The following is a 27,146-nucleotide window of genomic DNA, read 5'->3' on the forward strand; positions in this document are numbered from 1 at the left end:
AGAGTATTTGCTATGGTAGTTAGTAAAAGAAAAAAATTATATTCAAAAAATATATTAATGGCCCCAGAACATCCAATCCATTTTGAGTGGGAGGGTCTGGCAGCGAGTAAGCGTTGCAAAACCCCCCAGTCAAAATGGATTGTGCGCCTATTGCCGTCAATGGTAGTGATTGATCTTATATTCAATCACTGACATCATGTTTCATCCCAAACTAGAAACTGCAATTTCTGGAGAAATTATGACGGGGCTTTGCTGTGGTAGAGACAGATCTATCAGGTCACTTCCTGTGTATTTGGTGGGGACATTTCGGGGACACGTCCCTTTGCATGGCTATCAATGGCATCAACTTACATCGGCACCAGTTGTATGTCAATGGGCAGCAATGGTTAAGTTTTTGGTCAAAAATCACAACGCCACAGGATTTTCTGCCATTGAAAATGAATGGGAAATTTGGACGTACATGGCTGTCAATGGCATCGACTCACATGGGCCCCAGTTGAATGTCAATGGGCTGTAATGGTAAGTGGTGAAAAATCACAACCACCTATGTTTTCCTGCCAATGAAATTGGGAAATCTTTGCTTTTAGAAATGAATGGAATGCCGTACATGGATGTCAATGGCACCACATTAGAAATGAATGGGCAAGTTTTTGGCGAATTTTGGGGGAACCATATGTTTTTGGCAAATTCTGTATGCAACTTTTATGCTCCTTACCTTCCTGGAAGTATTTACAGTATATGTAAATTATGTGATTTGGTCAAAACTTATATGACAAGTAGCGTTTTGATTTTGTTTTCTTTTTTCAAAAACCCGCGTTTATGAGCGAACAGAATATTTTGGGGGGTTGGTCGAAAAAATTCCGGTCATTTTGATATTTGAACTGTGATGGTCGGTCAAATGGTTTAGGCTGTGCGGTATGCCGAAGAAACGCCATTCAAAAAAAATTTAATTTTACTATATGGGCTTTTGCAAGGCAAACCTCCATATATTAAATAATGTGCAGTATGTACCAGTGTGTAATAGCGACAGTTTTTACAGTGTTCACTAAGAGTGGGAACCTCTTGGTACCTCACGATACAATACGATTTGCGATAAAAAAGCTCACGATAACGATGATCTGACGATATCGTGATACAACGATTATCGATACATTGCTCAGGAAATCATTCTAGGATATTCTAACAACAACTAATAAACAGAAAAACAAGCTTCTGCTGTGAATTGGAATGAGTTTATCACTAGTAGACGTCCAATCCATTTGTACTGGGAGGGTGGCAGCGAATGAACGAATGTTCCCACTGGCATCCCTCCCACTTCAAACGAATTGAACGTCTATGGCCGTCAGTGGGAGCCAATGCCAGGCAATGAGGTAATTTTGGGCCATTTAAGGTCATTTACCTGTTGATGTTCAGTGACTTCCTGTTGATTTTGGGGTATTTTATGAGTCACTTCCTGTTTATTTTGAGTTACAGAACAGAAGCTGACCTGGGAATCACCCAAGTGAATAGGCAGTGACTCAAACTCAACAGGAAATGACCTGTAAATGCCCTAAAATGAACCGCAAGTGACCTGTAAATGCCCTGAAAATCGGACAGAATGACTGAATGCTCTGGTTTCAAATGAACGAACGTTCCCAGTCTAAATAGATTAGGCGTCGTGCACCGTCAATGCACTCTTAGAGTTAACTGAAACACTATTATGGTGGAAGATTTTGGTAGCAACTTGATGGTTCCTTTTTTTTCTATTTTTTCGACATGGACACCTTTTTAAAACGTTATCTTGATTCTTGGCAGGAGCATATCGACAACCTTTTGGGATACAAACAAGGGCGTAGGTTTGGTCTCAACATTGGAAGGGACATTATAACAGCATAACCTGCATGTACACTTTTTGCTGAGGACGGGACATTAATAAGACCAAATAGAATGGGTGAAAGGTAGTCAGGGCTTCATTTCTCACCAATATCAACCTAATTAATTGATAGGCTAAATGATTAATGCAAAATAAATGAGTATTGACTTATACTAACTTTCACACTGCAAAATTTTTAACAACTTAATCTGATCATTTTCCTTAAATCTAGTCGAATAATTTTCTCCATCTTGTTTTGAGTGTTAAGGACTAGTTAACGGATTAATGTGTCAGATTCTTCCATCTACAGTGGGGCAAATAAGTATTTAGTCAACCACTAATTGTGCAAGCTCTCCCACTTGAAAATATTAGAGAGGCCTGTAATTGTCAACATGGGTAAACCTCAGCCATGAGAGACAGAGTGTGAAAAAAAAAAAACAGAAAATCACATCGTTTGATTTTTAAAGAATTTATTTGGAAATCATGCTGGGAAAATAAGTATTTGGTCAACATCAAAAGTTCATCTCAATACTTTGTTATGTACCCTTTGTTGGCAATAACGGAGGCCAAACGTTTTCTGTGACTCTTCACAAGCTTTTCACACACTGTTGCTGGTATTTTGGCCCATTCCGCCATGCAGATCTCCTCTAGAGCAGACTGTTTTGGGGCTGTCGTTGTGCAACATGGACTTTCAACTCCCTCCACAGATTTTCTATAGGGGTTGAGATCTGGAGACTGTCTAGGCCACTCCAAGACCTTGAAATGCTTCTTATGAAGCCACTCCTTTGTTGCCCTGGCTGTGTGTTTGGGATCATTGTCATACTGAAAGACCCAGCCACGTCTCATCCTCAATGCCCTTGCTGATGGAAGGAGATTTTCACTCAAAATCTTTCGATACATGGCCCCATTCATTCATTCCTTTTACACAGATCAGTCGTCCTGGTCCCTTTGCAGAAAAACAGCCCCAAAGCATGATATTTCCACCCCCAAGCTTCACAGTGGGTATGGTGTTCTTTGGGTGCAATTCAGTATTCTTTCCCCTCCAAATGTGAGAACCTGCGTTTCTACCAAAAAGTTCCATTTTGGTTTCATCTGACCATAACAAATTCTCCCAGTCCTCTTCTGGATCATCCGAATGCTCTCTAGCGAACCGCAGACGGGCCTGGACGTGTACTTTCTTCAGCAGGGGGACAAGTCTGACAGTGAAGGATTTGAGTCCCTGGCGGCGCCTTGTGTTGCTGATAGTAGCCTTTGTTACTGTGGTCCCAGCTCTCTGTAGGTCATTCACTAGGTCCCCCGTGTGGTTCTGGGATTTTTGCTCACCGTTCTTGTTATCATTTTGATGCCACGGGGTGAGATCTTGCATGGAGCTCCAGATCAAGGGAGATTATCAGTGGTCTTGTATGTCTTCCATTTTCTAAAAATTGCTCCCACAGTTGATTTCTTTACACCAAGCGTTTTACCTATTGCAGATTCAGTCCTCCCAACCTGGTGCAGGTGTACAATTTTGTCTCTGGTGTCCTTTGACAGCTCTTTGGTCTTGGCCATAGTGGAGTTTGGAGTGTGACTGACTGAAGTTGTGGACAGGTGTCTTTTATACCGATAATGAGTTAAAACAGGTACCATTAATACAGGTAACGAGTGGAGCCTCGTTAGACCTCGTTAGACCTCGTTGGAAGAAGTTAGTCCTCTTTGACACCCAGAAATCTTGCTTGTTTGTAGGTGACCAAATTCTTATTTTCCACTCTAGTTTGGAAATAAATTCTTTAAAAATCAAACAATGTGATTTTCTGTTCTTTTTTTCACATTCTTTGTCTCATGGTTGAGGTTTACCCATGTTGATAATTAAAGGCCTCTCTAATCTTTTCAAGTAGGAGAACTTGCACAATTGGTGGTTGACTAAATACTTATTTGCCCCACTGTACTTTAAGTAAATATTACTATTTGCCCATACATCTAAAAGTTGGTGATTTCTCACCTAATTCAAGAAAAATGCTTTCAAATAAGGTTTTGAACAATATCCATTTTGGAATTAAGAACATTTTTGACAAGTTTTTTTAAAGATTAAATATGCCAACATTTTGCCTAAAATAAGTCTGTTAAGCTTAGTTTCAGCTAGCTATTTTCTTCTGATATCTGAGTAAAATTTACTTGAAGCACTGGTGGATAATTTGACTTATTAGTAGATTTTCACTAAGAACGAGGGAATTATATTATATTATATATATACAGTATATGTACAGTATATATACTGTATATATACATATATATACTGTGTGTATATATATATATATATATATATATATATATATATATATATATATATATATATATATATATATATATATATATATTAGGGCTGTCAAACGATTAAAATTTTTAATCGAGTTAATTACAGCTTAAAAATTAATTAATCGTAATTAATCACAATTCAAACCATCTATAAAATATGCCGTATTTTTCTGTAAATTATATATATATATTCTGTAAAATAAATTGTTGGAATGGAAAGATAAGACACAAGATGGATATATACATTCAACATACGGTACATAAGGACTGTAGTGGGCATTTCACTCTACTGTCATTTAAATCTGTCTATGCTGTCCTCGCTCCGAAGCGTCTACTTTTTCCAAAGCTAGACAGCAAGTGAACGACGCCTTAATAATTAGACTTCTTCCTTTTTCATCTGATTTATTAATAAATTGGCCTCAAACCATTGTCCTCTTTAGACCGTCGTAAAACTACAAAATAAAAGTACACAAGCATTGCATTAGCAACAACGTTAGCTTAGCACGCTATACAGGTTCACTAAACATAAACAAAAAGCGTCTCATACAAAAAATATAACATTTCGCTTACTAACATAATATGTACATTCTTTACAACAACCATACTTACGGACAAATCTTGTCCAAGGATCATATAAGCACAACATTATCACCCCGAGACATCGTGCAGCCATAATGAAGAAAGAAAAGAAGAAAATAATAAACCATGTTTCAAAGCGACCACAAGAGTTCGCTGTTGGACAGCGCAAAAAGCCTTGCTGTAAAACTTACCAAAAGGCAGAATACTTTCTGAGCGGGACATGTGCGTTAATTGCGTCAAATATTTTAACGTGATTAATTTAAAAAATTACTTACCGCGCGTTAACGCGATAATTTTGACAGCCCTAATATATATATATATATATATATATATATATATATATATATATATATATATATATATATATATATATATATATATATATATATATATAATACACCCACCGGCCACTTTATTAGGTACATCATGCTCGTAATGGATTGGACCCCCTTTTTCCTTCAGAACTGCCTCAATTCTTCATGGCATACATTCAGCAAGGTGCTGGAAGCATTCCTCAGAGAGTTTGGTCCATATTGACATGATGGCATCATACAGTTGGTGCAGATTTGTCGGCTGCACATCCATGATGCGCATCTCCCGTTCCACCACATCCCAAAGATGCTCTATTGGATTGAGATCTGGTGACTGTTGAGGCCATTTGAGTACAGTGAACTCATTGTCAAGTTCAAGAAACCAGTCTGAGATGATTCCAGCTTTATGACATGGCGCATTATCCTGCTGAAAGTAGCCATCAGAAGTTGGGTACATTGTGGTCATAAAGGGATGGACATGGTCAGCAACAATACTCAGGTAGGCTGTGGCGTTCCAACGATGCTCAATTGGTACCAAGGGGCCCAAAGAGTGCCAAGAAAATATTCCCCACACCATTACACCACCACCACAAGCCTGAATCGTTGATACAAGGCAGGATGGATCCATGGTTTCATGTTGTTGACGCCAAATTCTGACCCTACCATCCGAATGTCGCAGCAGAAATCGTGACTCATCAGACCAGGCAATGTTTTTCCAATCTTCTTTTGTCCAATTTCGATTAGCTTGTGCAAATTGTAGCCTCAGTTTCCTGTTCTTAGCTGAAAGGAGTGGCACCCGGCGTGGTCTTCTGCTGCTGTAGCCCATCTGCCTCAAAGTTTGACATACTGTGCGTTCAGAGATGCTCTTCTGCCTACCTTGGTTGTAACGGGTGGTTATTTGAGTTACTGTTCCCTTTCTATCAGCTCGAACCAGTCTGGCCATTCTCCTCTGACCTCTGGCATCAACAAGGCATTTCCGCCTATACACATATATATATACACACACACACACACACACACATATATATATATATATATATATATATATATATATATTCGATATTTTGTCATACCCCTAGTGTTCATCTCCTCCTCCTCCTCCTCCTCCCCATTGAGGGGGCTGTACACGTTGTGTTGTGCTGAGTTGTGTTCCATCCTTCGGCCAGTGATGTTGTAGCTCACACGGGGCTTTGCTCAGCTCTTCCTCACTCATCCTTTGCGGAAGCAAGCCGTGTTGCGTGACCTGCTTTCAGCACCGTCGCCCGCAGACAGCTCCGTCGCCCTCCACAGTCAAGCGGAGATCCGACCAGCCGTTCCCTCGCCAAGGGCTCCAATCAAGCGGCTATCAGTCTCGTACTGTCCGCGGCGACGGCTACAGCACCGGCGATCCGTTTTTCTTTTTATATTTTATTTTTAATTAGCTGAGGATGGCGCAAATACATTTTTGTATCGTTTTTCAGCTTCTTGTACTCACTCGACTAAACCAAATATCTGCCTTTCCTACGCCGACAGCATCCAGCGATGGTGAGTTGGCCTTTCAAATGGCTTTATAGTTCATTTCTATTCAATACACAGAGCTCATTTAGATCTTATATTCACAATAATAAGAAAGTTAGCATTAACACAGCAGTGCTAAGAGGTACAAACTTCAAAACACGTGTTCCTTGTAGCAATAACATAAAATCACACTTGCAAATAGGGCAAAATAGAAACTTATTGCGTGTTTAAAACAAACAATATAGTAAAGCTGCTGACTAATTGGTAGTTTGGGAATTCTTACTAGCTGTTTTCATGTTACTGTAGCTGTAAATATGCCCATTAAGAGAATACGGCAAAGTTGAGCTGTAGCTCAGCGGCGGCTGTTCAGGCCGGTGCTCTATTTTCGACTCAGTTTAATCTTTTGTTTGATAATCCGATTAAGATCTGCCCATGCATGGGAGGGGTTGGGGAGTGGAAGGACAGCAGCCCACACATGTCTGGGAGCTAATAAATAAATAAATAAATAAACTATAAAATAAGTCGTTAAATAGAATAGAATAGAATAGAATAGAATAGAATAGAATAGAATAGAATAGAATAGAATAGAATAGAATAGAATAGAATAGAATAGAATAGAATAGAATAGTCATTATACAGTTGTACAATGAAATTGTGGAGCATCTCCTTTTACAGTGCAGGACAAGTAAAAATCTCAAAAGTGTCTTGCAAGAATAAAAGTATAAAATCTAAATAAATATAAAATATGTATCAGGTAGTGAAGTAGCAGCAGTTGACAGTGAAGGCATTGAATTTTGCACATTAATATTGCAAGTAAATAAGTATTGCAGATAGAATAGGCGTGAATAGAAGTTAAGTAGCAGAAGTTGACAGTGAGGCATTGAATATTGTGCATTAATGTTGCAAGTAAATAAGTATGGCACATAGAATATGTGTGAATAGAAGTTAGAAAATTAACACCTTGGCTGCCATTGACGGTGATAAACGTCCAATCCCTTTGAACTGGGATGGCTGACAGCAAATGAACATTCAATGTCTAGTGACAAACTAATTTAAATTCACAGGAAAAGGATGAAAAGAGGCACATGATTGGAGGACGTCTTTCATCCCCATTGGCACTCAAAGTGTCAAGATAAACTACCGTAATTTTCGGACTATAAGGCGTACCTGACTATAAGCAGCCACCCACCAAATTTGATACAAAAACAGCATTTGTTCAAAGATAAACCACATGGGACTATAAGTCGCAGCTGTCCTCCCTGTATTATGGGATATTAACGCCAAAAGATATTAAAGGGTATCACTTTATTTGACAACGTTGTCATAAGACTGTCAGAGACAGTAATTATGTAACAATTATGACACTACACTGTTGTGATCATCAATGAATGCTTATGACAGATGTCATTTAGTGTCTCTCGGCAAATTATCTCACTTTTGAATGGATGTAAAAGATCCAAGCCGGGAATAAATGGAGTTAGTGACAAAATTTGGCAAAAATTTGTGCAAAATGTGTAATATTAATGTAAATGAATTTTTAAAATGAGGCATACTGGACTATAAACCGCATGCTTCAAAATGAGGGGGAAAAGTAGAGCCATATAGTCCAAAAATTACAGTAATTCCATTTCATTGACGACAATAGATGTCCAATCCATTGTGACTGGGAGGGTTGACACTAGTGACCACCAGTCAAAATAGATTAGACATCTATCACTGTCAATGGCATGGAATGGGTTACGAAGAAAATCATTGGCATGTATTCTCATATTTTTCCAGACAAATCTGTCTACAACCAACAGCTGACAGAGGAAAGACCGCTCCAAGAGCAGGTAATTCTCCCTCATCTCTAACCCAGCTAAACATTAATAATCAAAAGTTAATTTGCCGAGCGGAAAATATTCACAGAACGATTGTCATTTCCTCAGATTGCCGAGGCGGACAGTGTGAAGGCCGCACTACAGTCTGCTGGTAAGAGGAAGCTGTATTGCCAATCAATTGATGAGACATCCTGAGTTCAGGTTTCAGCGCTGCCAGTAACAAAAGGCCTTGTCAATGTAGAGAACCTAAAATTAGCCTAGTTTTGTCCAATGTAGGGGTGGAAAATTTGATGGAACATTTCTGGAAATTTCAGTGGGACATTAAGATCGGAAATTGTGCAAATGTTACAGGAATTTACTATAATTTCTTGGAATGTATCACGTTTAAGTATTATTGTACTTTCAATTTTGATTACATTTGACACTCTTAACTTAATGAAGGTCCAAATGTACTTGCATGGCATTTAGTTGTTTTTGTCAGGATTATGCTCAAATATATTTTCATGGACTACATTTAAAAGGCAACTCAACTTAGAATTTTGGATAGAAAATGTTATATTAGTATTAAGAGCTAACCTTCAATTTGGTAAAATTGTGGTCTTTTCCAAAATTCAGTTTATTTCCAAGGTTAATTTCCCACTTTACGCCAAAATTTCCAAAGTTTGCAGCCTGACTAAAATACCGCAGCCACAATGATTAATGCTCTTAATATGTGCTGCCTATCAGAGAGCAAGCAGTCCGCAATCTCCAAGGAGCCGGACCGCGATGACCTACCAGCGCTTAAGTCGTTGGCCCAGGGCCAGAAATCCAAGGAGGCCAGCGAAGATAAGGATGAGCGGAAGAAAGACGATTACGTTCCGGACGAATCTGATTCCACCAAGAGTCGCCGCCTCGCTGAGGAATATGACTCAACTAAGAACGGGATGGAACATGGCAAGTACCAAACAGGCATGGCCAAAATGTATGTTAGTACAGTAAGATTGCAATTGCCCCCATGGGTTCTACTCAAGTAGAGCTGAGGCAGATACAGTAGTGATTTTGTCTGCAAGTGGGTGACCTTTGAACAAGCCACGTGTGTCTGCAGGCAGACATGAAAGACAACACGTGGATGTCAGTGGGATTATCTTCCAATGCTACCGTGCCAACAGCTCTTGGAAGCACCCGCTTCAAAATCTCTTTTCATAGAAATGCCTGGAAAATATGAAATTCAAATAGTCAGTGTTGTTCTTTAAATGAATTTTTAATTGATATAATTGTGTACTCTTCATCAGATAATTTGTTTGCTATGATAATCAATTAGTTTAGGTTTTTTTTTTTGTTTTTTGTTTTTTTCAAATTGCTTTGGATGAGAATACTTGTTAATAATTTTTTTAAATGATTGGTAGGGGAGTGTCTGATGCTAATTTGCTGTAAAATTCAAGTTTTGGCACAACTACACTGTCATTGGGTAGTAGCAATGCACAGTTATAGTTATGAGATGAATCAAATTTGTGATTACACATTAAGAGGTTTCTGGGAAAAGTGGATGCTCTTTGTAAAGTCCACCTGTATACATACTACTGTGGATTATTAAAGAAGTGAAAAGCAAAGGATCTTTTTTTTCTGGTGAAAGAAGAGTCTTATCTTTAATTTGGTAGAATCGCTGCACAGTGGTACCTGTACTTATGAAATTAATTGGTTCTGGAAGTAGTTTTTTAACTTTAACTAAAATTCTGTAAGAAGAGACGCGTTTTCCATGTAAATGCCCTAATCCGTTCCGCCCCCAAAATTCAGCCATAAATCTTTTATAGTGCATAGATATTAATCAAAACATGTAACAAATTCATGTTACAATTGGATTATTGCACAATAAACATACAATCTGAGCTGTGCCTAATGTAAAAAACCAAGAATAAAGAATAAAGATTAATACACTTATGTAAGGCTGTCGGAACACGAGGGGGGAATGAAGAGGACGCTGGGATACACACATACACATACAGTAGAGGGCCCTCTTAGCCTATTGGATCATGGATGCCAGGAATGCTAGGCAATAGCCAATGGTACAGTAACTATAAATATGTTACGTTCAGTAAACTTTGGGAGCTGCATGTACCAGCCATGCTGTATTTTGACCTATTGTATCCTGAAATTTCTCTCTTAACAGGAGGCAACATTTTTCCGTTGAAGCGTGTCTTAACCTGAAAATTCTGTACGTAGAGCCGTTGTTAAGTAGAGGTACCACTGTATATACAATCATAGAACATAACAATCTGTGGGTCAGGAAAATGTGTCAAAATTCTGTAAAATGGCTTGAAACCTGGAGTTGGCTACTCTGCAAACTGACGGCTTTTCATAAATTCAAAATTTTAAAATAGAGAAATAAAAAATTGAGCGCAACAAGCAGCAGTAAAACAGGAAAACTAGAACTATACAGCAATGGATGACAGGAAGTCACATGACATAAAATAAATACTAAATTCAAGTTGGCCTTAAAAAAACAACTGCTTTCCTGTCAAATTTCATCAGGGGATAAAAACATCACAAAATCTGGAACATCCCCCAAATGATTTGTATCAGAATCACTAAAGTGATTTGTGACTCACCAACCCAGATCAGTTGCCGCATATGGTTCAGCATGTGAGAGCTTCTCGTCAGCTTATGTTACATCACAACACAGCAAAGCACACTTTGGATGCTCTTTTGTGGCTCCTCAGAGTGAGACAACAATAGCTTGAAGATGATACAATAAGTCAGCGCACGCTTGCTCTTTGTGGGAGGCAAGGGAATTATAAAAGCGTCAAGATGTAAGAATAGCATCTCTCTCATAAGAGCAAGAACAGATGCACAGAGTAGTCAAAGTGTTGGGACACATGCCAATGAATACACCTACTAAAAAATAAAAGTGAAGGAAAATGGATGCCATTTGCTACTCACATTTGCATTATTTTGATATTTTTTCAAAACCTATCCTCCTAGCAGATAGCATATTTTCATGTGGCAATCATGATTTAACAGTTTAAGGCTGTATCCCTCAGTAGAAAAATCCATTCATTATTGATAAATGAACCCAAGCCTTTATAGAGGCTGTAAATCAACTTAAGGGACTCTTTTCTGTCTGGTTAACTGAGTGCAATGTAATTAGTTAACACAAATCTTGTCTGTTGGGGTCTCAGATGACACAGACACGTTCCGTCAGGTGGACGGCACTCCGCTGACACCTGAGGACATCGTGCAAAAGATTGCAAACAAGATCTACCAGGAGGACGACAGAGGCGTCTTTGACCGCATTGTGTCCAAGCTGCTCAAACTAGGTTTGGTAGGTTCGGGGCACATACAGAGAAACATTAAGGGAAATTAAGAAAGTACTAATTTATTGCTAGTTTACTGTATGGAATTGGAATTTTCAGGTAACGTGAGGCCTTGAGATGATGGTTTTAACTCAGTGGTTCTTAACCTGGGTTCGATCGAACCCAAGGGGTTCGGCGTAGGTAAAGTAACGCAGAGCCCTATTTTCGTACGCTGATTAAATCAAGGGAAAGTGGCCCTTTATGAAAGGTTTTGGACTGGTTTGCTCCCAATTTACAATCTTAATCTATTTATTTTAACTGCTAGTCCTTGATCTGATGGGAGGAGGAACTAGTTTGCTCAGTGGAAGGTTGACTCGCACTTGGTATAAAGGAATACAACAGACCAATGGGCAGCGTGGTTCCAAATTTTGGCCTGTTTATGAAACATGCTGTCAAAATTAGACAGCATCAAGAATTTTGAATGGGAATTTGCTAAATTATTACCTCTCTAGCTTAGATATATCAGTTTTGATTTTTTTTTTTTTTTTTTAAATATATATATTCATTATCTAATTCCAAAGTGTTCGGTGAATCCACATGTGAAATGGTTCGGTACCTTTAGCAAGGTTAAGAACCACTGTTTTAACCTATTGGCTGCCGTTGACACGTCTAGACATCTGATCCATTTTGTGTGAATGATCATTGTTGGTTTGGTTTTCAGTCAGTTATCATAAAATAAAAAAAACATTGTCTTATCTGATTTATTTAATTTATTAAAATGTGAAATTATTTTGTTCAAACTACTGTATAACACTAGAGCTATGAGGGATCCAACTTCTCATTTCTGTATTACTGTATATTGCTCCCGAGTGGCCAAGCTGTGCACACTAGAAGGAGCAACACAAGGGCCATTGAATTGAAGTTAACAGTGTGCCAAAAAAGGTTTATTTACATTGCATTAAATTATGTCATACTATATGTTTTTATAAAGTACAAAGTATGTAGTGCTATTTTTCTTTTGAGAAAAACACTACAAAACATTTTGGGGGGAGACCAAAGCAGATTTATGGTACAGTATTTCCCTTTATTTCAATAGAAAGTGTTTCAATCTCCGTTTACTTCTTCACTTTTACTCCCTGTAATTGAAAACAGATATACTTCCGGCTCTTCATCTTTTGTGTTGAAGGAGAAAAAAAACTTAAATTTTGCACTTTCTTTTTAAAAGTACAGGAGTTGAATCAGTCCATCTTTTTTTACCAATCTGTGCTTTGAATTTAGTACAGAGAGTAGTTTAGTACCTCTGCTTCTCTGCGTGCAATAAGATACAATAAGATGTGTGAATTAGATTTTGTTCAGCTCTATATTACTTTTACAACACCTCAAGTCCTCAGTTTCTCAATTGCTCTGTTCTCACTTGGCTCAATCAATATTACACGACACAAAAATGTGTTTAATCAGTCCTTCCTCCACTTAGATAACGGAAAGCCAGGCTGATACTCTAGAGTACCAGGTGGCCGAAGCCTTGCAGGACCTCATCACCAAAAATGCCAAAAACAACGAGATCGAGGACGAAGAGGAAGTCGAGGACACCCAGGACGCCAACTCGGTAAAGTTGCTGCTGACAGTTAATTTGAGTTCCATAAATATAAAAATGTCGCACACACCTGCAGGATAAATGGGAGCCGCCCAATCGGCGCTACGATGACGATGACGAAGAAGTCGAGGATGATGACGATGTCATGGATGAGGTAGAGAGGGATGCGGAAGATGAAGACGACACCGTTTGGAACAAAGATGTTGGCGAGGACGACAACGAAGTCAACCCGGAGGACGGCCTTCGGGATCTGCAGTACTTCCCCAACTTCTACCGTCTCCTCAGGAGCCTCAATTCAGGTGAGCAATTACATCATATATCAGCCTGTGAGCCAACGCAATGACCCGGACGTGCTGTTGTCATGGCAATGATGTGTTCGAGGATGAGTCACTGTTTTGCCTGCCTTTGTAAACGGTCGTCCAGGAACACATGAGCACAGCACTAATTATTCATAATCCTATCACTCAAACCCCTGCACTTACCACTATAGCAACTAATGACTGCCAACACAATACTGTTTTCTCTGTAGAGGTGGCAAAAGCAACTGCAGTATTAGAAAATCATTAGGAAAATCAATGGTTAGGTAAAACCACTGATTGCTGAAAATTCGACTTAAATACAAACCTGAATTCTTTGTTTTAAGATCAAGATGCTCAGGAAAGAGAGACGCTCATCACCATCATGAAGACGCTGATTGATTTTGTGAAGATGATGGTCAAATATGGCACCATAACACCCGAGGAGGGCGTCTCATATCTTGGTAAGGACACTTCACGACCATATTATTGCCTAATACTCAAAGTGCGGTATGAGTGCCACCAGTGGTACGTGGGCTTCCTCTAGTGGTACGCAGAAAACTGAATGAATTACATTTTTAAACAACATTGTTTCAATCTACAACAGTGCATGTATCAAGTTCCATTGTATTAAATTTACAATTACATTACATTTCATTAATTGTTAATAAAAGCAAAGTTCATTAAATCAAAATGAATAAAATACACTCTGGTCACAGCCTCCCGATAACACGCTCATTTTTTTTTTTTCCAACTGCCATAGTACAGTGGTACTTCGACACATGATCGCTTCGACACACGATCTTTTCGACATCCGACGTAAAATTTGACACGCCATTTGTTTCTACATCCGACAACATGCTCGAAATACGACGATTTATGACAGCCCCGCAGTTTCCTTGTTTTCCCGCAGGACGGACACACGGCAGATTTTCTTGTGAGAGATATCAACATGGATTCCAAAAATGTTAGTGCAGGTGGTTAAAAAAAGGAAAAAAGTGAGGCTTACCATTAAAACGAATACAGAAATGATACAAAAATATGAGCATAGTGTGACCGTCCTTGAACTGGCTCGACAATACGGCTGTAGAATGTCTACAATCTCGACGGTCCTTCCTCCAACCTCAGTTCGCCAGTCTTTATAAGTTAAGGTGACAATTATTATTATTGTAACGTCGCCAAAAAAATCACCATCTTTGCCAGGTTTTTAATCAATTTTTTCAGAACTTGTGCAAAGCAACATGCCTACTGTCCACCTTAGCTGAACACAAAAAGTGAAAGTAAAAAGTCCTGTCTCACTCTGTCACGTCAGTCACGTGGTGCCTTCGGGTACAGCACGCAAAACACATTCGCCCCATTACAAACTGATTCGCTAGATTATTACAGGTATTAATATTAGTATTACTATTATTATATTATTATTCCTATTTTATTCATAATTTATTTGTTTTGCTCTGTGTAATTGCTATTTGCAATAGCACCAGTCGTATTTATTAGAGATTTCATGTAGGTTTTGGTGCTGTGGAACGAGTTAATGGATTTGTAATGTATTCTTATGTGAAAATCCTGCTCAACTTACGACCATTTCAATTTACAAACAAGGTCCGGAAACGAATTAACTTCGTATGTAGAAGTACCACTGTATTTAAATAATTGCCTTCATTGACAAGGATAGATGTCCAATTAATTTAAACTGAGAGGATTGGCTGTGAATGTTCATCTTCTAGTGCCTCTGACGGCACTAGATGTCCAATCCATTTTGATTGGAGGGCTGGCCCTCGCAGTCAAAATGGTCTTGGATGTCTAACCCTAAATTTTAGGTCTGATGGTGGTACTGCGTTTTTGTAAATCAGTCAGAGCCTATTCTGCCATTAGTTCACATGTTGTTGTATGTATGAGTCCTTCACGCGACCCTGAGTAGACATTAATGACCTCGCACAGCTGAACAAATCAGTCTTTACGCATGAGGAGAGTTTCCATAGTAACCCGTCGCCCATATGGTTCTTATAGGTCGGTAGTGGGGGTAATGGGTCCAAATTTGCCAATTGCCTAGCAACATGTTCGCTGTGCAATTGAGTCAGCAAGGTGAGCGCACCACTGAGCAGGCAGAAAAAAATGTTTTTAGCAATAAATAAATACAGTAAATGAATAAATAATCTAAATCGTAGTCATGAGGGAAATGGAGGAGGAAATGCAATTTTACGTGTGGCTGTTGAACATTGAGAAGGAGACTGTAAAAAGAACAGCATTTCGTTGCACTACATTTGGGAGTAGGCGGTGTGAATACAGCCAAAACTTGCCAAGAGAGAAAGGAGGGCACAAGTAGTAACCCGTCGTTGTTACAAAAAAGACAGCACATCTATTGATGCAAAATAGGAATAACATTGACTTACATTTATTTGTTTCTCTGTTGAAGTGATACAACCAAGATTAATTGATTGAATTAGTTAAATACATCTGCTTAACAATTGTGTAAGATACTGTAACATTATTCAGTTTGGTTATTTCATCTAGAAATTCTTTCTCAATGAGAAAGGAATGGAGTGATGACATAATGCCATTTTTTCCCCTGTCACTCTCCTGCAGAAAATCTGGACGCTATGATTGCGATGCAGACCAAGAACAAACTTGGAAAGGTTCTCGGACCGCCAGACTTTGCAGGAAATAATGGTAAAATTAAAATAATAATAAAAACATTTGATTTTACAAGTATGATTAAATTTGTCTGAGCCGTATAGTCAGAGAACATTTATGACTCTTGTTAAAAGCTGAGAGTATTTTTGGCTACAAAGAAGCTGAAAAGGTTGTAAAGTGTAACAAGGCTTGAGGGTTAATGGACCGTTGTGTTCCCGGGCAGCGGGCAAGAATTTCGACGAGGACGACAACACCAAGGCCGAGGCTGCCAGGATGCAAAAGGAATACGAGAACCTTAAGGACTCCACTAAGGACGAGCAGCCATCTACCAGTCAGTCCACAAGCCAGTTGTGATGTGCAGACCCCTCATTGACTCCTTATTAGATGTTGTTGTGAATGCCTTATTTATGTTTCATAAACAAACTTATTGTAATTATTCTGTTCTAATCCTTGCATATTCTTTGAGTCCAATTTGACAAAAATAAAACTACAAATGGTTATTTTTTTTGCACAATAAAATGTGGTGACTAAACTAGCCCAAACTATAAAAAAATATTCAAGAATGTCATTCTTGTGAACAGGCGGTAGAAAGTTTGTGTACATCAGGGTTTTCCATTGTGTAATTTTGGGAATATTAAAACTGTAAAATAGAAGCATCGTTAAAGGGACAAACAAAAAATTAAAAAGTAACAATAACTGGCTGTTTCACCACATTTCTTCAATTAAACCAAACGTCTCCTATGTCCCATTTTAGTGAGTATGAGTACAGCCAGCAGAACAAAGCGGATCTTTTGTTTCCGTTTAGCAGAGCCAGCAGGAGATAAATAAATAAGACAGTAAGGCAGAGCCAATCAGAGCACTGAATCCATGTTTGGCCCAGAATTAGGCCAGTCAAATAAGAGACAACCAAAAGCCTAACACAGCTGCTGTAATTTCCTGTTCATGTACGCTGTACTGGACTAGCTTCATAGTAAAAAATGATTATCTTCAATATATTTTTGGTTTTAATGATAAACAGTGAAAGTGTCTATTTAAAAAAAATGATGATCACATTCAGACTGCGCTTAACCCTTCAGGAGTCTTTTGAAGAGCAAAAGCAATATCTTTGATTAATTATCCTTTCATTTGAATTTACAGACCGGCCCGGGAAGTCTGAAACGTATCTGGAGGCCATCAGGAAGAACATAGAATGGCTGAAGAAACACAACAAGGAAGAAGGCAAAGACGGTGAGTGAATGCAGAAACTTGTAAAGCCGGAGAATTGTGGTGGGTCACAAGTGGGTCAAAAGCAGAGAAGACCCTTTAAGCTTTTTTGTTCTCCCTAATCTGCATTTGAAATGAATGCTTGCTCCACAACTAATGAATATGGATCACTCTTGATGAGTTTGTCCTAATTACTACTGGCTTGAATGCCTTGTTCACAAATAATATACTGTAGTCTGTTCAGTAAACTCGTGAACATGTTTTCAAATTTTTAAAAGCCCATTGAGTTACTCTTCTTATTATGATGTAAGGTTGTCTTATTTGGATAAAAGACGAAAGAGGCAAATAGCTTCAGAAATGCCTGAATCTCCTATACTAAGAAACACCTTTTAGAAAGTTGAATAAAAGGTTAAATATTAAATAGCTCTCTAAAATTTTTCCACAGAAAAGAAAGCCCTGACGACCTTGTCTAAGTATCCTTGAGCAAGACACTTAACCCCACATGAGGATATTGTGTGAAGCGCTTTGACGGCCATGAAAAGGTGGAAAGGCACAATACAAGTGTAACTCCATTTACAAGTGTAACTCCATCTACCATTACCATTTAACCAATAAGAGGACGGGGTGAAATACTAGTGAAGGAGACAGCAGGCAGGAAAGAGAGGCGTGGCTGCATTTGAGCCGAAATAACCCAGTTTTAAATAGACTTTTGTCATATTGGCCGGTCGGATTTAACCCTTAAATACCTGCAACATGAAGCAATTATCAGAGAATCCCAAAATTTGAAAAATAAGGTCCTAATGAAACTTTTTTTTTTTTTGTAAAGCGAAAAGAAATGAATATGTGTAATAAGCGCCCTGATATCTATAACCCTTGCTAAATCCTGTTTTTTTTTCTCATGGAAGCTGCAGATTAAAAAAGGCCAATACTAGTACACATCAAATTTCCAAATATTAGTGCCAATATTCAGCTAATAATCATGTCTATTTTTCACCCTTTAATGCAGGAATCATGTTATTTTTTTTTCCTCAAATGTTTTTTTCATTAATACAGGACATTCCTCTCAAACAAATTATTATATCTGAATATGTTGCGGGCCCTATTTGACAATTTGTAACATCAGTGTTTCCCACACGTACTTTGCAATATTTCATCTACGCATGTTCTACAAGTTAACACTTTGAAGTTAGCTGCACAGACAAACTAAAATATTAATATAATTTCGGCACTCAGTTACATAAAAAATGTGGAAATCTTTCAAATATTACAATTATAACAGACCAGTAACTGACTGAAATTGTATTTCTATCATAGCTAAATATGAATTGTTACGACTTTCAATAAGCAAAATGTGAGAAACTACTAAGCATTTTTGTGTTGTCTCTTCAGACTTAAATTGTCAAACATCTCATCATGGTTTAGTCATCCAAGACTAAGAGTTTTCGTTATCGTCGTTTCAATAATTCTATCATTCAATTTGTTGTGCATAAATGCATATGGCAGTAAGGGGACTTGTCATTTAATGAGGGGAAGCTCGAAGTCTGTCTGGGACAGTAGGGAAAGAAACTAGAGTGCCAGAAGGCAAGTGTCCAAACGGAAGCAGCTACAATAGAAAAAACACCAGAAATAGGCTTGATTTTTCGCTAGTTGTTTTTAACAAAGCAAGTGTCGCTAGGATGGGTATGAAAGTCAGACAGATCATCGTGCAGAGAACCAGAGCGTCCAGGCCAGCCGAGACCCGTCCACAGCTCATAGACCCCCAGAAACGCACAGCGTCTGATGGGTGGGATAAACCCAGCCTTTAGCCAATGACTCGTCTCTTTTCGCTGCAATGGACCAATGTCTTTCTGGAGACGCACAACGTCCACTCTGTTTAAAGAACTCAAGCTGCACGAATGAATAAAAAGCAAGCCAAATCGTAACCAGTGATAAGAAGCTAATTCTGAACAAAAGTTGAGCACATAGTTGTGCATATTTGGTCAATGACATGGACACAACAGTATACATTTGATAACTAATTTTTTGAAATTTTGGGGAAGCTTAGCTTCCCTTGCAGTCTTAGAGCAATCGCCTCTGGTATACAGTTTTGCAGTAACGTCCCTCTGTGGCAAACCAAGACAAAAATGAGTTTGACATCCCGTCTCAAATGATCCATTATTTCTCTTGTTTTGGCTCCTGTTGTTATGTCTTAAGATGTGACTGGCAACCATGAAAACCGATTGACGCACAAAAGTCTCCCTGCTGTTGTAAAAAATCAATGCTCAGTGCTATTTCGTTTGGCAGCAGGAAATTAAATGTTAATGACCTCTCGCTGCGCGGGCAGAACGTGATAGCCGTATGAAAATTACATTTTCCAGTCAGGGCTCGGAGGCTTTATTGAACATTGTGTGAACAGGCAGGTGCTGTTAAACACAAAGCCTGGGTGCCTTTGAAATGAAACACTGCATTTCCAACACGGAGGTTTTAATTGTGGCTCATCTTGCTTGTATGTGGGACACTTGATTAGTATTCTAGTGTGGAATGGTTGTCTGGGACAACAGCCGCCTCCCCGTCGGCCTGTCAGCCAGAAGAAGGACGCTCTGGACACACACAGTTAACTCATTAGCTGCCATTGACGGCGATAGATGTCCAATCCATTTGACTGGGAGAGGCTAGCAGCAATCATTCCATCCCTGGTATCGTGGTCAATGGTAGCAAATTAAAATCTATATATGGCTAACCACTAGTAATGAAGTTAGGTTTGAATCATGCGTCGTGTTTGACATTGGCAAACCGTGTCCCAGCAACTTTATCGGGAAGAGACTTCCGTCATTAACAGGCGTTTTCTTTGTTATAATTTGTTCGGTCTTATTAAGAGTGGCAGTAATGTTTGTTTTGTTCCTATGACTCATAACGCAAGGTTCATTTCCGGATATTACTTGGTGTTGCTGTGACGTTACGGTGCAAAATGAAAGGACGGGGTGGAAATCAGTAGAGTATGTTGATAAATTGGAGAAATTGAACACTTGATGGGCCATTCAAGAAGTGGATGACAATTTAGGCACAAATGATTAGGAAGAATTTACCATTTATTTTGAAATATGTTATTGTTTTCATGAATAACAATAAACCATAATGTTGTATTTGTCCATTGCAACCATCATTAATGCCTTTTTTTAGTACAGTACAGTACAGTACAGGCCAAAAGTTTGGACCTTCTCATTTGTGCGTTTTCTTTGTTTTCATGACTATTTACATTGTAAATTCTCACTTAAGGTAATAAAACTATGAATTAACACGTGTGGATTTGTGCTTTAGGGGGGAAAAAAAACTGAAATAAATAAAAACATATAATATTCTACTACCTTTAAAGTAGCCACACTTTGCTGATTACTTTGTTGCACACTGTTGCCATTCTCTTAATGAGCTTCAAGAGGGAGTCACCTAAAATGTTTTTTTACTTCACAGGTATGCCTTTTCAGGGTTGATTAATGGAATTTATTGCTTCATCAGTGGTTGGGACTTTCATTTGTGTTGCGTAGAATGAGGTGTGTACACATTTTTGGCCTGTACTCTAGATATTTAATTCACTGGGAGCAAGTTGAAAAAAATGTTTTTTTAAATCATGAATAAATTTAAAAATTGGCAAGATTTGTGAATTACTTCTTTTACAGCACCTCGTTTTTCTTCAAAGATTACCAACTATGTTACTACTTTGTTATCTCCTTTGTCTGTCTTTATGTTCATTTGTGAGAGCTAAAAACTCATAAATGAATTCCAGCATACTTTGCCAATAAAGATGATTCTGATTTAAAACAAAACACATTTAAAAAAAAAAAAAAAAATTTAAAAAGTGTTTAATTTCAATCGTAATTTGATTAAGTGCCATTTTTGGTCATATCAAGTAGCTCCCTCTTTGGATGGCTAAAATTGTCAGCAACTGTATTTGGGAATTGGTTCAATTAAAACCCCATTAAAACTCCAAATATAATTTACACAAAAAGTTAATGGTTATGCATTTTGTGCTGAATAATTCTATCAAATTCTGCACTGAACCTAGTAGTGTGACATGTCAAACATCTCATTTAGGTTGCCTTATGTTTTCTTTCAATCCACGCACGCTTACATTGACCTCAATCCCTCTTGATAGCAACTGCCAGCACAGATTATGTCTTGTTTGGGTGTCATGATGTCTGATCATAACGCACATCATTCTATTGTATTTGCACATCAGACTACGACCTGTCCAAACTAAAGGACTTCATGGACCAGCAGGTGGATTCGTACATCGAAAAGGGCATCATCGCCAGGGACGAGGGCGACACAATCAAAAGGATCTACAGCAGCCTGTGACGTCATTCTCCAGAACTGATTCCAAATACTTAGAGAACATTCATTTCGCACTTACACTTGATTCTAATGGCATGGTAAAGTGTATTGATAATACTTGCTTATGCCCCCATTAATGCTACAATCATTTTGAGGGAAAGAATGTAATAAAATTATTAAACAAGGCACTGGAAGAATTTCACTTCTATTTGCACGGCAAGAGTAAAGTGTAATATTCCCTTTAACATTGTCATTTAAGTAATATTTTTTAAACACGTATAAACTTATGGGAAGAATTAAGAGATGAAAAATCATGAGCCAATTTATTTTGAATTTGGGAGGTTTTTGTCATTTTACTCAGTCTTACAAAAAGCAAAATCAGAGAAACTGGTCATTTTGTCGATTTTTTTTTTTTTTTTTTTTTACCAGCACTGTATATTAAAATTACATTGTACCATTACATTACCATGTAACCACCTCTTTTTCTGTGTATATGTGCAATCTTATTCTATTCTTGCTTTTCATGTGACCAAAAATATATTTGTGGATTACACTTCAGCGAACTGCAGTAATAACTCGGGCCGACAAGGGGGCGACGTGTCAATCATTCCACTCCATGTGTCTGTAAGATTTGAACATTTCCATCCGAGTAGACACAAGAGCCATTTTTAAATGTAAATATGTGATTTTTTTTCTTTCCTAGAGTGTGTAAGCAAATAAAAAAATGTCTTTTCTTTGCAAGTGTGCTTACTAGGTCTAATAGAGCAACAAAGTAACACACAAATGAGGTTTAAATACACTGACGGAAAACAAACGCCAGTTTTGTTTGTGCTTCCATTTATGCCATTTAGTATCTATCTTTTAAAGAAAAAAATGAAAGCAAAAACAAAAATTTTTTATTCAAATTGTTTTGTTCGGTACAGTCATTTATTCTGCTCCAAACATTAAAACAAATTCAATTTCAAAGCACATAAAAACACTCCACACATAAATAATGCACTCCAAAAATAGAGGCGTCCCTTTCTGATCTTGAGCAAAATGCTTTTAGGGAGCTAATGGGATGAGTATACAGACTGTAGTCTATTACCTGATGTTTCAGCCGGGGTTAAATACTGATGCGCACATGTGCAGCTGGGGGCAGTCTTGTCTATACAGCAGCAGCGTATATAAATAGATGGATAGTACCTGTATAAGAGATGCTTCACTTAGGCTGTCTGTCTTTTCAAGTGTAACTGTACAAAAAACAATCACATCGTAACATCTGAATGTGCATAATAAATAAAAGGCAAACATAACAAGCAAGAAGGTAAACAAACAAGAAAGATTCAGGTAAACGCAATGGTCCGTTATATTTCCTGGTATGACGTGGTAAGTGCCGTGAAGTCGCTTTCGTCGCTCCTGCAAATGAGGAACATAAACATGGAAGGTTATAAGTCACATATACTTTTTAAACCCAAACCTCATGTAAAGTCACAATATGCATAGATATTGGAAGAATCAGGTAGTCAAATTGGAATACCAGGATAACCAATCGCGTGATAGCTTGGCGTTGCTACAGCAACTTGACAACATATTACCTTAAACCAGGGGTGTCAAACCTGTCCTCAAAGAGCTGTAGTGGGTGCTGGATTTCATTCCAACCAAACAAGATGAATACATTTTCACCAATCTGGTGTCTTACAAGTGTAATCCGTTGATTGCAGTTAGGTGCTGCTTGTCATAGCAGAAACCTCATTGCTTGAACGGTCTGTGCTGGATCTGTTGAAAAAAAGACTAGGACACACTGCGGCCCTTTGTGGAATCAGTTTGACACTCCTGCCTTAAACGCACTGACAAGTATGACTTTGTTTGTAAAATGATTTCATCTCACATAGGCACTGCCGTGGGAGTTACATGTAAATGATGGAACACACTATACAGTAGGGCCGCGTGATCTGTGAAATCTTTTGAAAACACACTATTAGGGGTGTGACAAAATATCGAAATGGTGATATATCGTGATACTTTGTATCCCAAAGGTTTATGGATATGCTCCTGCCAAGAATCGAGATATCGTTTTCAAAAGGTGTCAATGTCTAAAAAAAATAAAAATAAAAATGAAACAACAAGTTGCTACCAGAATTTTCCACCATAATAGTGTCCCACCATAATAGTGTCTCAGTTAACTCTAAGGCTGCATTGACGGTGCTCGATGCCCAATCCATTTAGACTGGGAACATTCGTTCATTCGAAACCAGCGCATTCAGTCATTCTGTCTGATTTTCAGGGCATTTACAGGTCACTTGCTGTTCATTTTAGGGCATTTACAGGTCATTTTCTGTTGAGTTTGAGTCACTGCCTATTCATTTGGGTGATTCCCAGGTCATTTCCTGTTTGTAACTCAAAATGTTCGTCCGCTGCAAACAGTTGGATTCCCATGAATATGTTGCAGACTGGATCGAATTTACAGAAAATAAATATTTAACACATTGCTGTGATTGGCCGTTGGGGAGAGGTCACCGAGTTCATCTGCTAGTTTGATTTGTAAAAGTCAAATCACAAACCACATAGGTCAAAATCAATGTGTAACCTGGATGAAGTGTGTCGTACATCTCATGCATGAAACAATGGGGTGGGAAACAGGAATCCATGTGAGTTCACCTTTCATGTTTGGATTCTGGTAAACAAGTCTTCTTGTCATTAGTACTGAAAGAGTTTAAAGATGAATGACAAATGTATCGACATTGATTTACAAACTCAATCCGAGAGACTGGGTCAAGTAAAAAAGCTATTCGGTAGTAAATTTGTAACTAGCTCAACGGATTTTGTCTTTAGGTAGTCAAAGCAAGCGAGAGCACGCGTTTTGAAAAAGTGACTACGAAGAGACTTGCCCTGGCTTGACTCAGCAGGTCAAATACCTGACACTTGCACAATGTAGTCATTTCTCGCAGAAGCCCTATACCTGTTTCTGCTCCGTACTGCAGTGTGGAAAGGAATTTCCAAGTAACTTAATTATTTATGCTTGTGTAATGACCTCGGTACCACCGTGACAAAAACGGTGAGCAGTTACAGCACATTTACTCTTGAATTGAGTCAATCCTAAATCAAGGTGCCAATGCTCAGTCGCTTTGCCGACTTGACCTCACCTTACTTCCTCTTCTTTCAGTCTGCGTGCCTCCTGCTTTGATTGTTTGATTTGTAAATCCAGTCTGTGTAAGAAGTCTTTGGCAGAGAGCTCCTCCGCTTGGGGTCGGGGGGCCGTGGAATCTTCAGGCGGCGGTGAGGATGCAGGCGAAGGTCCGACAACATCTTGCGACAGGACACTAGGGGTCTCGGACTGACAAGCAGACTCGCCGTCCCCGTCGGGAGACTCCAGAGACAGTCCGTTAAAAATGGAGCGCTTGGGGGCTGCCACGGGGATGTTGAGAATGTCCTTCAGAAAGATGCAGTCATTGCTGAACAACTTATTTGCCCTCTTGATTTGCTCCATCTGGAAGATTGGGTAGCAGCCAAAAAAAAAAAAAGTTACTTAAAAAAAAAATGATATTAAGGGAGTTTCCTCAACTAGATACACTGTTTCAATAGCGTAAAATTTAACAGTGGAAATTTAAATACCTTTTAGTTATTAAAAATTGCAAGCTGGGGTGACGAATTATATAAATTCTCAAGAATTTTGATGAAAATGTTTATTTTTAACACACACTTTTCTTGAACACGTCATACGTTCCACCATCAAAATAACTATTTTTAATAAAGGTGTCCCGTCAATCAGGGCCTATGTAAAAAATTTTGGGAGATCGGTGATCAATGGGAAGAGAAAGTACTGTAAAAGTGCAATACTGTAACAAAAATGGTGATTGTTTTGCAGTTGCCTCATTACTCTCTTTTCTTTTTTGAGTGAATTCAGTCAGACAAAACCTGTTGTTTGGTGAACGCTCACATTTGGCTCACATCAGACTTGTCCAGTATTAACAGTATTACGATATGTTTTTTTTTTTTTTTTTAAAAGATGTAGAGACATTATATAATTCAGTAGTCCCTTACTTTAGATTCCTTCAAATTATAGACAACACTGCCCATTGGTCTGTTGTATTCCCTTATACTAAGTGAGAGTCAACCTTCCACTGAGCAAACCAGTTCCTCCTTCCACCAGATCAAAGCCACTTTCCCTAGATTTAATCAGCGTACGAAAATAGGGCTCTGCGTTTTTTTCCTTCGCCGACACCCTTAGACTTACTGACCGAACCCCTGGAGTTCGATCAAACCCAGGTTAAAAAATACTGAGTTATACCATTTTGTTGCTTAGCAGGCAGGCATAGCACTCTCAGTTGTATTGTATAGTAGCCTATATGGGACAATAGATGGAAATTGTTTGTTTACATCGTGTCACATCACATTACGGTCTGTTAAATTTAACTGTCCATCTCAAATTTTAAAAATTGAGAATTTACACTGTCATTGTTTGCAAAGCGTTAAAAGTACTGCGAATGTCGTCGTGACAAGCCGGTGGGGTTGGGTGGAGGGGGGCCTATAATGGTCTCTTGTCCCCGGGCCCCTGCAAGTCTGTTGACAGCCCTGGAATTACCTGTTAAAATGTAAATTAAAACAAGTGTTTTGTCTAACTCTTAAAAAAATCACATAATAAGTTCTTTTCTGTTGGCAATATACGTGTGATACATCTGTTAAGAAGAAAGTTTAAATCTTCACTGAAGTCGACACGTTTTTCAATGGTTCTGTCTTGACCAAATGACTGGATTGTTTACCAATGCTGCCGCCCGGACGTATATGGACTTACACCGAATTATAATTAAAATCATTATTTGTACGAGTACTTTTCTCCATTTTATATATTGACGGAGACAAGGAAGTGGCAAGTGAACGTACCGTTACACCGTACTTAAGGGCAATCCCCTGCAGAGTATCACTTTGTGTAACCCGATGCTCGATGAATTTCTCCCCCAGAGAGACAGTGACACTCGCCGTGCTTCCGTATGAACGGATCTTTGTCCGAGCCAGGCTTTGGGAGAGTTCGCTCTCGGACTCGGAACCGGACCTGGACCGAGGGAAGATGGATCGCCCCACTGCTCCTCCATCCCGCATCGGTAGCACGGGCGAGAACTCCGCCATCTTCTTTGGATATAACGTGGAAGCTTGTGACCTCGGTGAATGACTACCCCCCACTTGCAAGGCTGGGGCTATAAAACGGCAGCGTCAGTGTGGAAAAAGGCTCCCATTCCCGGTTGAATTGAGCCCGGCTAGCCCAAGACGAGGGACATGTTTCGGGGGTGCTACCTCAAAGTTAGCTTTCGTCATTCGGCTGTTTCGTCAACGTAATGATGCAGACACCATAGTAGATGAGTGGTGCGTTCTATGAGCCAACAAGGACGAGCGTCGTCTTGTTTCGACCATTTTGCGTCGGGGCCGTTCGCTAGTACTTTGCAATATTGTAACTATAAAATGCTCGATTTTTAAACGATTTTCAAACTGCTTGGATTTTCTTTAGCGTCAGAAA

General features: G+C 38.8%; 2 protein-coding genes across 3 annotated transcripts; one reads left to right on the forward strand and one right to left on the reverse strand.

Annotated features, from left to right (window-relative positions):
* The first annotated feature begins 6,172 nt into the window (after positions 1-6,172).
* scg3 (secretogranin III) lies at positions 6,173-22,387 on the forward strand. Of its 2 annotated transcripts, none has more exons than XM_057849868.1 (12): positions 6,173-6,558; positions 8,311-8,363; positions 8,460-8,502; positions 9,078-9,284; positions 11,507-11,649; positions 13,095-13,226; positions 13,291-13,513; positions 13,858-13,974; positions 16,097-16,180; positions 16,368-16,475; positions 17,282-17,371; positions 17,793-21,476. In XM_057849868.1, the coding sequence occupies exons 1-12, from the start codon at positions 6,462-6,464 to the stop codon at positions 17,828-17,830; spliced, it is 1,335 nt and encodes a 444-aa protein (XP_057705851.1). In that variant the 5' UTR covers positions 6,173-6,461; the 3' UTR covers positions 17,831-21,476. The 2 variants fall into 2 exon arrangements, with proteins under 2 accessions (XP_057705851.1, XP_057705840.1); XM_057849857.1 differs by lacking the exon at positions 17,793-21,476 and adding an exon at positions 21,561-22,387 and having other exon boundaries at positions 6,175-6,558.
* On the reverse strand, positions 21,998-26,978 carry lysmd2 (LysM, putative peptidoglycan-binding, domain containing 2). Its single transcript, XM_057849884.1, has 3 exons — positions 26,519-26,978; positions 24,781-25,124; positions 21,998-23,053 (listed from the first exon to the last, which is right to left on the reverse strand). The coding sequence occupies exons 1-3, from the start codon at positions 26,759-26,761 to the stop codon at positions 23,002-23,004; spliced, it is 639 nt and encodes a 212-aa protein (XP_057705867.1). The 5' UTR covers positions 26,762-26,978; the 3' UTR covers positions 21,998-23,001.
* Positions 26,979-27,146: the final 168 nt, after the last annotated feature.

The sequence above is a fragment of the Corythoichthys intestinalis genome, chromosome 1 (genome assembly GCF_030265065.1).
Source record: "Corythoichthys intestinalis isolate RoL2023-P3 chromosome 1, ASM3026506v1, whole genome shotgun sequence".
In the NCBI taxonomy this organism is placed as follows: Eukaryota; Metazoa; Chordata; class Actinopteri; order Syngnathiformes; family Syngnathidae; genus Corythoichthys; species Corythoichthys intestinalis.